Source organism: Tarenaya hassleriana, unplaced genomic scaffold (genome assembly GCF_000463585.1).
Source record: "Tarenaya hassleriana unplaced genomic scaffold, ASM46358v1 Cleome18, whole genome shotgun sequence".
NCBI classification, from domain to species: Eukaryota; Viridiplantae; Streptophyta; class Magnoliopsida; order Brassicales; family Cleomaceae; genus Tarenaya; species Tarenaya hassleriana.
Genome location: NW_010965216.1, coordinates 250,495 through 259,954, shown reverse-complemented (window position 1 = coordinate 259,954; position 9,460 = coordinate 250,495). Strand labels below are relative to the sequence as shown.

The following is a 9,460-nucleotide window of genomic DNA, read 5'->3' as shown; positions in this document are numbered from 1 at the left end:
CGCCAGCTCGTGGAACAGGCCTGGAAACTATACAAGCGGCACTCATCACCACCGACCCTCCTCACCCGGAGAAAGGTGAGGACTTGAATCTGTGGAGAGACCATAGAGGGCAGTTCAAAGCTTCCTTCTCCTCCTCTTCCACATGGAAGCAGCTGAGAACTCCAAAACATAAGGTTCTATGGTATGATCTTATTTGGTTTAAGCTGGCTATACCTAGATACTCTGTTGTACAATGACAAGCTATTACACACCGACTTCCAACTAAAGACCGCTTGGGGGGATGGGTACAAAAAAAAAAGCTTACCTATTTATTATCTTTAAAGGGAAAAGTTGGAACTCGAAGAAAAGTTTACTGCGAGCGACAGTTGCCTTTGTGGTAATTACAAGGATTTTTGTTTTTTTTATAAAAGGTTAATGAATTGATCAAATAATTTTTACAAAAGACCCAGCCTTGGCTGTATACAACAGATTACCATCTCCAAAAGAAGACAAAATGTCAATTTTCAAAACAAACAGTTATCCTATTGATTTATGCCATTGTTGTCGGAGGGTTGTGATCGGATACTTTCCGTAAGGAGATACCAATCGGACAGGGGTGATTGGGCAGTAAAAGGTCTCGTGGAAAGAGGTAGTAGAGTGTTTCTAATGCTTCGGTCGACTTCGTGGCGGATGTGGGCTGCCGATCTGCGTTCTCCGTTGAATATCCTTCGGTTTCGCTCCTTCCACAGGTAATAGGTAGATGCTTGCACAATCAATTTTGCCAAGAATGCTCTGTGATTCACTATGTCGTTGGTTGTATTGCTCAACCATGTAGGAACTTGGACTGCAATTGATGGTGGCGAAAGTATACATAAGCTTGCCATTGGACTCCAAACCTGCGAACTAAAACAACAAGAGAAGAAGATGTGGCCATGTGTTTCTTGCTCCGTTGAACACAAGACGCAGGTCTGATCTACTTGCAATCCCCAGCGGCTAAAGCGATCATTTGTTGGTAACCTGTAGGATTTTTGTTTTCATAATTACTTGGGGATATTTATCGGGTTTTTTCATTCAATTTCAATAATTGTTTTTGGTAAACCATTCAATTTCAATAGTTTTTTCTTCATAATCGTTAAGTTTGGATATACAAATGAAACTAATGAATCTTACAAAATCTTTAAGTTTTGATATACAAATGAAACTAATGAATCTTACAATATATATATATATATATATATATATATATATATATATAATATGTTTTCCTCTTCTTCTTTTTATTTTTTTTGGAGTTTTCAATATTTTACTTTTTGGGTTTGTTGCTTTGGGAACCGAATGGGCAATTTTTCTAAAATGCACTACGTGCGTCGGATCAATTACACAGATACACTGCAAAATAAGGACGAAATTTTTTAACAAATTGTACACTAGTATTTTGGGTAAATTACTTAAATCTCCTTACTTTCAAAATGTCAAAAATACCCTTAATGTTAAACTAAAAAAATATGGGTCTTTTTTATTTGAAAGAATACTTTTACGGGCAGGAGGCACCTACTTTTCGTAGGTATTTTGTCCACGTGGCTTTTCATATTAATTTAGATTTTGACATTTTTTATGCACGTTTGTTTCTCGAATAAAATTTGCGAATTCATTATGACTTAACTACGACTTATTTACGATTTCGTATATCAACTAAAATTTCCGATTAAAATTTGTATTTTGTCCGTAAGGAATCCACAAATAAAAAATATAAACAAATTATGCGAAGAGAATTAGTTTTAGGTCATAAATCACAAATTAATTAAAATTTTGTAAATTTGTTGATATGTAACACTAAATGTATATTAAACAACTATTTATATATTCAAGTAAAATACATGAAATGAATCAATATTCTAAATTTGTTGAAATTTATTAAAAATATTAATTCAAATCGATTAATATCACTTTATTGGATGAATTCCATCATCATTTGACAAAATCAAATCGAAATTCGCGATCTTTTTAACAAATTTACAAAAATTCTATGGTGGCAAATAAGTCGTAATCTAATCATAAAAAAGTGGTTGTGGCCGATTCCCAAGACAAAATTAAAGAATCTTTATGGTTGGACCCACTTTTCGTAGGTATTTTGTCCACATGACTTTTCATATTATTTTAGATTTTGACTTTTTTATACACGTTTGCTTCTCGAATAAATCATGCGAATTTATTACGACTTAACTACGACTTATTTGTGACTTCGTATATCAACTACAATTTTCGATTAAAATTTGTATTTTGTCTATAAGGAATTCACATATGAAAAATATAAACAAATTATGCGAAGATAATTAGTTTTAATTCATAAATCACAAATTAATTAAAATTTTGTACATTTGTTGATATATCACTAATGTATATTAACTAACTATTCATATATTCAACTAAAATACGTGAATCAAAATTTTAAATTTGTTGAAATTTATTAAAAATATTAATTCAAATCGATTAATATCACTTTATTGGATGAATTCCATCATCATTTGACAAAATCAAATCGAAATTCGCGATTTTTTTAACAAATTTACAAAAATTCTATGGTGGCAAATAAGTCGTAATCTAATCGTAAAAAAGTGATTGTGACCAATTCCCAAGACAAAATCAAAGAATTCTCATAGTTGGACCCACATGTCAGATGATTACTTTGACTTTTCTTTCATCAATTACAACTTACTTTTTAATATTATGACTTATTTTTTAATATTGCGATTTACGTTTTAATATTAAAATTTATTTTTTAATATTCCGTCTTACTTTTCATTTTTTTTAAAAATAACAACTATTCTATTAAATAAACTTTTGTTAATTCATTCTGTTTTTATGGTGTACCACTGAAATGAATGCGACACGAGTAGTATATTTCAGAAAAAAGGCCAACCGAATGCCAAAACCGGCAAATACCGACTCTGTTAATTAGTCTAAAGAAAATATATTTTTTTATTAGAAAAGGAAGAGAGTACAAGCACCCAAAAAGATGAATAGTGAAGATATCAAACAATGTCACATACATGATGAGTTTTGACTTTCTTCGTTGGGCCTTTTCACGTCGACCCAAACACATTGTCTGCACTTGGGCCTTTAATCAACGATTTTTCAGCCCTTGTCAGATGTGTAAATTATGTGGAAAAAAAAAGATTTTTTTTCCCGAGTAATATATCTATTTATTTCATTTTAAAAAAAGGCCCATCCATAAAAGTTAAAAGAGTTACATGTGTGGATGAGGTTTGGGTGGACCCCATCTTTCACATTTAGCTCTTTATTCGAATAATCATTTCTCCTAATACTTTTTAATATGACCCAAATGATCTCATCAAGTTGGTCCATCATTATTGCTATCTCCATATCTTCGTAAAGTACTCACTACTATTCATATACGACTCAAAACAATGACTGATAAATCTTCCTCGGGCTACAAAACTATGTATCGATCATCAATTTTTGTAACTCCAAAAATTCACTAATCATTTAGTTGCCAAGAATGTCTATTGTTGTATTTTTATTTTTTTCAGTTTGTGCATTTAAATTAAGTTTCATGCGATTGTTCTATAATATTAATATAAGTGATATAATTATTTTATGTGTGTAGTGCTTTAACTAAAACATGAACGACGGTCGAAGTGTTTCGGATGCCCAACTTGCTTGTACCACTTGCCAGTTTCGAACTTCTTACTATACATTCATTGCTTCTAAGGTACATGTCCACTCTTGGAGAGCACCGTGAAAACAACATCCATCGATTACTATAAAACAAAACCATGAATAATAAAGTCCAATCTAAGAAAATATTTTTACACGTACCATAAGATAATTCAGTATATTTGGTTTTTATCGCCGAATTAACATCCAAATACGACGATGATATTTTCCAATATCAAAGCCATTGATTTCGTCTGATTTTTTCCACTCACACATATGCCGTCGAAGAAAATAATAGGAAATTAAATGAGAAACTAATCGAACGAGTCAATGGAAGTGGGAAAAAAAAAACCAAACAAAGTGACGTCATCGAATAAAATACCGAAAAAAACAAGAAGCGAGTGGTGAGCCGTACCCCACACCACTTGGGGCGTTACGTGGCAGGTGAATTGACGGGTCCAGTTGGTGCGTGTCATGCACGCGCACTGGAAACGCGTGTGGTAAGGAGGCCTTTCCCCATTCAATCATATACAGCTCTCTACTACTCGTCCTCGGTGGCGATTCGTGTTGATGCTGAAAAGCTCCGCAGCCAAAATCCTTAGCTACCCGTTAGCCAATTCTAACATGTTCTCTTCTTCTTCTTATCCTTTTCTTGCTGTCTGATTCGCGCAAGTTCGTCTCTTGTGCTTTATGATATGCGGATTTCATCTGGCGTTTTATCTGTTCTGGTTGCTTAGTCCTTCGAAATGATCTGAACCCTTTTCTTCTCTCCCACTTTCGTCGTCTCTCCTGGAAACTTTCAGATTTTCCCGGAAAAAAGTCTGGGAAAAGTTTCGGCCTTTGCTTCTTCCGTCACATTTTGGAGATTTTCGGCGAGAGATTTCACAGGAGTTTATCAGATTTGATTTGCGCCGGCCGGAGAACAAGAAGAACAGTTTCTCGTCTGCCTCCTCTGGTTCGTTTCTCGTGTATGGTAACAATGTATCTGTTACAGATTTGCTTTCCAGACGTTGAGTTCCCTAATCTCTGCTTTTGCCATTCTGGATGATTCATAATTCTCGGTCTTTTTCGTTTTTTCTCTCTCGTTATAATGAATTGTTCGTACTCCTTGGGATTTTGTTTTTCGTGTGTTTTTTTCCCGTGTTTCTGTCTGATAACGGTATTGTCTTTCAGACATAACTTGCTCTTCTTTGAAAGTTTTATGTTTCAGCTCCTCGGGTTGCCTTTCTTGCAATGGAAAGAAAAGATTAGAAACTTTCAATCGACATCCGATAATTGCTCGTTTCCTAATAATGGAATGGAATCTAGTGAATCCGATTCTCGGATTCTGAAATCTCAGTTGATTTTGGTCGTGTCATCGAAGAGAAGAGTGATGCTCTGTCTAAAACCAGTTTGTCTGCAAACCTAGTCATGCTCTCATCTATATGACATGAATAAGCAATCAGATCAAATGCAAAGTAGGGGCCGTCATTACACGTCTCCCGCCATTGTTGTTATCAGATGTCTTGAAGCTCTGAGTGTAATGGCTCTTGGAAAAAAACTTCCTCCGTCTTTTCATTGTCGTGTTAATGATCTTGAAAGTGTTTCTCTTTGTCAGCAGGTCTTCTATTCGGAGAAGTTGAGACCATGCAGAGACTTTCGAATCTTCAAGGCACCATGTCGTCGATATTTTAGCAAAATGTAACGCTGGCTGTTCTGCAAAACATGGCGAGCATCGAGACAAGAACATCATAGTTGAATCCAATAGACATTTGGAACTGTTGGTCATAACAGTATGAACAGCCATAGCCTTGTTTCAGGAACAGCAGATGAAGGAGGAGTTGGGCAAGATTGCTCGTCTTCCATATCTCTGGTGCATAACTTTCTCAACTTTCCGCCAGAAACCCGGAAAGCTCCTTCTCCTTTCATAAGATCACAATCTCCGGATTCCGCAAGTCATGATCATCATCCATGGATGAAGCACGGTTCCAAGAGTACATTCTCGAGATCTTCCTCGTTCTGCACAAACTTGTACTTATCATCGTCTTCGAGCTCCGAAACTCGGAAACATCTCGGGAACAGTCTTCTTCCGTTTCTCCCAAACCCTTCAACTTACAACCAGACTGCTTCAGCTGTTGAATCTGCTAAATCTCCAGCCATTTTCAGCGAGGATATCGTCACTGTCACTCCTCCTTATAATGGCGGTGGCAGCAGCAGCTCAGGGTCTCTTGCCAAAGACTTCTTTAATCTCCCCAAAGACACTTGTTCTGACGGCGGGTTTCATGATCTCGGCTGTCCAAATGACAGCTTCTCGTTGTCAGAACAAATGGAGCTGCAGTTCCTGTCTGATGAGCTCGAGTTGGCCATCACAGACCGTGCTGAAACTCCTAGCCTCGATGTAAATTTAGATTCAGTCTGTTCGTTCCTTACTACTTCATATCCTGCATTTTGCATGACAAGCTTTTTGTCAGATTAACTGACATATGCATTGGGTCAATGACCAATGTTTATGCAGGAAATCTACGAAATGCCTATGGCTATGTCAAATCCAGGGACTGAAGTGAGTCCCAGACAAAACTGTGTCTCTGCTGTAATGTCTCACTCTTCCCCAGGAGCTGCCACTAATCAGAAGCCGAGAATGAGATGGACCCCTGAGCTCCATGAGCGTTTTGTGCAAGCGGTTCACAGCCTCGAAGGGCCTGAAAGTGAGTTAGTCTTATGAGACATCACTAACTATTTAACCACACTTGGGACGAATGGCACGAGAATATCGGTCATGGAGCAAAGATCAAACCGATATAAATGATATCTGGGTTGCTGTCCATATATGTTTTTTGTTACTGTTGTATAAACTGGTTTTTTATATTGGAAATATGTAGAGGCAACTCCGAAGGCTGTTCTGAAGCTCATGAATGTCGAGGGCTTGACCATCTATCACGTGAAAAGTCACTTGCAGGTGCCATATAACGTTTGAAGCTAAAGAACTTTCGTGTAGTTATTACCGAATTAGATGATTTTCTCCGAGGCATCTGAGTATTTGTTCATTGCATTTTTACAGAAGTACAGACTAGCAAAGTATATACCGGAGAAAAGAGAAGGTAAATTACCAAAGTTTTTTTTTTCCTTGTGAAAGTGCACTCCTTCATGATCATAGGTCGTGGTTTTCATATATACATTGTTTTTGTTTCTCGATTGTTCTGCAGAGAAGAAGAATAGTAATTCAGAAGAGAAGAAATCTGCTTCAAGTAACAGCGAAACAGATGGGAGAAAGAAAGGGTGAGCAGTTTCTTTCCTCGCTCCAGTTTGTGTTTCCCGGGATCTGATACGAGGCCCTTCTGCTACTCCCGTTTATATATGCTTCCAATTCCTCTCGTTTCTTCATCATATTCATTCTATTTATTTTCTGATCTCCTTGTTTTTGAATCTCCTAAGATCCTTCGACGTTATGCCCTCACATTTACAGGGCCATTCAGATTACTGAGGCTTTACGTATGCAGATGGAAGTTCAGAAGCAGTTGCATGAACAACTCGAGGTAACACCATTACCATACTTTAAGGTTTTAAAAAAAAAGAAAGAAAGAAAGATGTTGATATTACGAACCCTTGAAACACTGTTATAGCTGATGATTTTTTCTTGGCATATGAGAAGGTACAGCGGGTGCTTCAGCTGCGCATAGAAGAACATGCAAGGTACTTGCAGAGGATGTTGGAAGAACAGCAGAAATCCGGCGCTCTCATTACATCTTCTGAGACACTGTCTTCCCCAACCAAATCCAAACAAGAATCTTCACCTCAACTGTCATCACCCACCAAGAACAAAGCTGAAGAAGAGAACTCCCCGAAAAGGCACCGGATCGATAACAAAGCTTCAGAATCTGGAGAAGAAAACTCCCCGAAAAGGCCCCGGCTCGATAACAAAGCTTCTGAATCTGAAGAACGTGTAAGGTAGTTAAATGACTTTGTGTGCAATATGTATATATGATGATGATGAATTTGTGTTGCGTGTACTTGAAGTAGGAAACTTTGTTTGTGAGATCGAGTTAGTTGTTTGTTATATATGTCTTTTGTTGGGGGACATGTAAGTGATCAGTGTAAGCTTTGGGATTCCAATTGGTTGGGGTCTCTTGTTCTTTGAAGTTTCTATTAATAAAAATATAGCAAGATTGAAATTAGTGTGTGTGTGTGTGTGTGTGTACAAAAAAAAAATGAGGTCGAGGATGACAAAAATATCAAAGAAATTCAGTGGTTCTAAACATCTATGGACCGACAGTACTACGTTTGGTTATGGTACGTACAAATTGTCATATGATTCATGCGTCTTTTCATAATATTTGTAAAAAAGGACATGTAGAATGTTTTTATATATATATATATATATAAATATCTTACGGAGGAGAGTGCATGAATGGAGGAAGAGAGTGATCGTTCACGTCCGAAAGAGAGACTCGTCTTTGTTTGATGTAAACGGAAATGTGAAAAATATGGAAATAGTGGTCCTTCTGACGCTGCTGGAGAGCGCGTTAGAGAGAATAGTCGTGCGTTATGAGAACAAGAACATGTATGGATGGATGGATGGATTTCGTGTTGTAACATCCATTTCTATTTTCTATTGACTGGGGGTCTTAATTCCGTGCCAATTGCAACCACTGTGATATATATAAAATCAGTCACACATATATAGGGAGAGAGAGAAATCACACGTACGTTTTGGACTGCTCTTGATTAGAGTTTACAAATATATCTGAAAATATTATAATGTTACGTGTCATCCACTCTTTTCTATGGTATCAAATCATGTTCGACTAAACGCATGCGTATCTCTAAACCCGATTTTTAGTCACTTTGATTTGGAAACTCCAAATATTCGAAATGATCCAAAGTTTGGATATCCGAATAATATGAATATGGCGGTGGACAAGTTCATCTTCTAAAACACACCTAGGATTAACGATTAATCGCTTTGCTTTGGCCACCGCGTAGCTGAAAGTTTCCGAATATTCAAAGTCCGGATATCTGAATAATATGAACGGTGGATATATCCGACCTCGACCTCGACCTCGACCTCATCCCCTTAGGTTTCTCCGGTTACAGTTTCGGTCTCCATCTCGTTGAGAGTAGGATGCCCGAGGGGCTTGGGGCACCTCTATTTTAGTTACTTGTGCAATAGAAAGGAGTTATATAATTACATAAAATGTGCTTAAAAAGCTAGCTGTGTTTTCATGTGTATGGCATATATATATATATATATGTATAATTACTATATATTTTATATTAATTTTGATGTGTGTGTGCATATAATTACGATATATGTATATACTATTATAATTACGATACTACCCCTAATTCCGCAGTATAAAAAGGTGCATTTGCGTTCACCAAAGAACTCAAATTAAGTCTCTCTTGCAAAAGGTGAGGAAGAGGAAATAATATGGCGGGAGAAGGAGGGTTCGAGGTAAAGGTGACGAAGGAGGAGATAGTAAAGGCGGCTGTGAGGACGGGAGAGTGCATGCTGCCACTGTCCAACCTCGATCTGCTGCTTCCACCGTTGGATTTCTGCGTATTCTTCTGCTACGACCTTGGCAGCAACAATGGAGAAAGAAGGAGCTTCGGCTCTATGGTTGCAACGCTCAAGGAAGCATTGGAGGAGACACTCGTCCATTACCACGCCTTCTCCGGCGAGCTCACCTCCGACTCTCTCGGACAGCTTCAGCTCCTTTGCAACGACCATGGCGTCCACTTCTCCCAGGCTTACGCCTCCGTTGACCTTCGCCACCTCAACCTCCACATGTACGTACGTTATATATATATATATATATATATATAT

At 37.4% G+C, this 9,460-nt stretch overlaps 2 protein-coding genes across 6 annotated transcripts in view; both read left to right on the top strand.

Moving 5' to 3' along the window:
- The first annotated feature begins 4,226 nt into the window (after window positions 1–4,226).
- Window positions 4,227–7,808, top strand: LOC104810280 (myb family transcription factor PHL6-like). Of its 5 annotated transcripts, none has more exons than XM_010536479.1 (8): window positions 4,227–4,612; window positions 5,258–6,034; window positions 6,152–6,341; window positions 6,516–6,592; window positions 6,695–6,734; window positions 6,840–6,912; window positions 7,100–7,169; window positions 7,286–7,808. In XM_010536479.1, exons 2-8 carry the CDS (start codon window positions 5,432–5,434, stop codon window positions 7,583–7,585), a joined length of 1,353 nt encoding a protein of 450 aa, XP_010534781.1. In that variant the 5' UTR covers window positions 4,227–4,612; window positions 5,258–5,431; the 3' UTR covers window positions 7,586–7,808. The 5 variants fall into 5 exon arrangements, with proteins under 5 accessions (XP_010534781.1, XP_010534782.1, XP_010534785.1 ...); XM_010536480.1 differs by having other exon boundaries at window positions 5,255–6,034; XM_010536483.1 differs by having other exon boundaries at window positions 4,227–4,625.
- Window positions 7,809–9,064: 1,256 nt separating this feature from the next.
- LOC104810571 (agmatine coumaroyltransferase-1-like) overlaps window positions 9,065–9,460 on the top strand; it is a 1,583-nt gene continuing 1,187 nt past the window's right edge. The window contains exon 1 of the mRNA XM_019202205.1: window positions 9,065–9,423. Coding sequence (XP_019057750.1) covers window positions 9,065–9,423 — 359 coding nt within the window. The remainder of the gene's footprint in view (window positions 9,424–9,460) is intronic.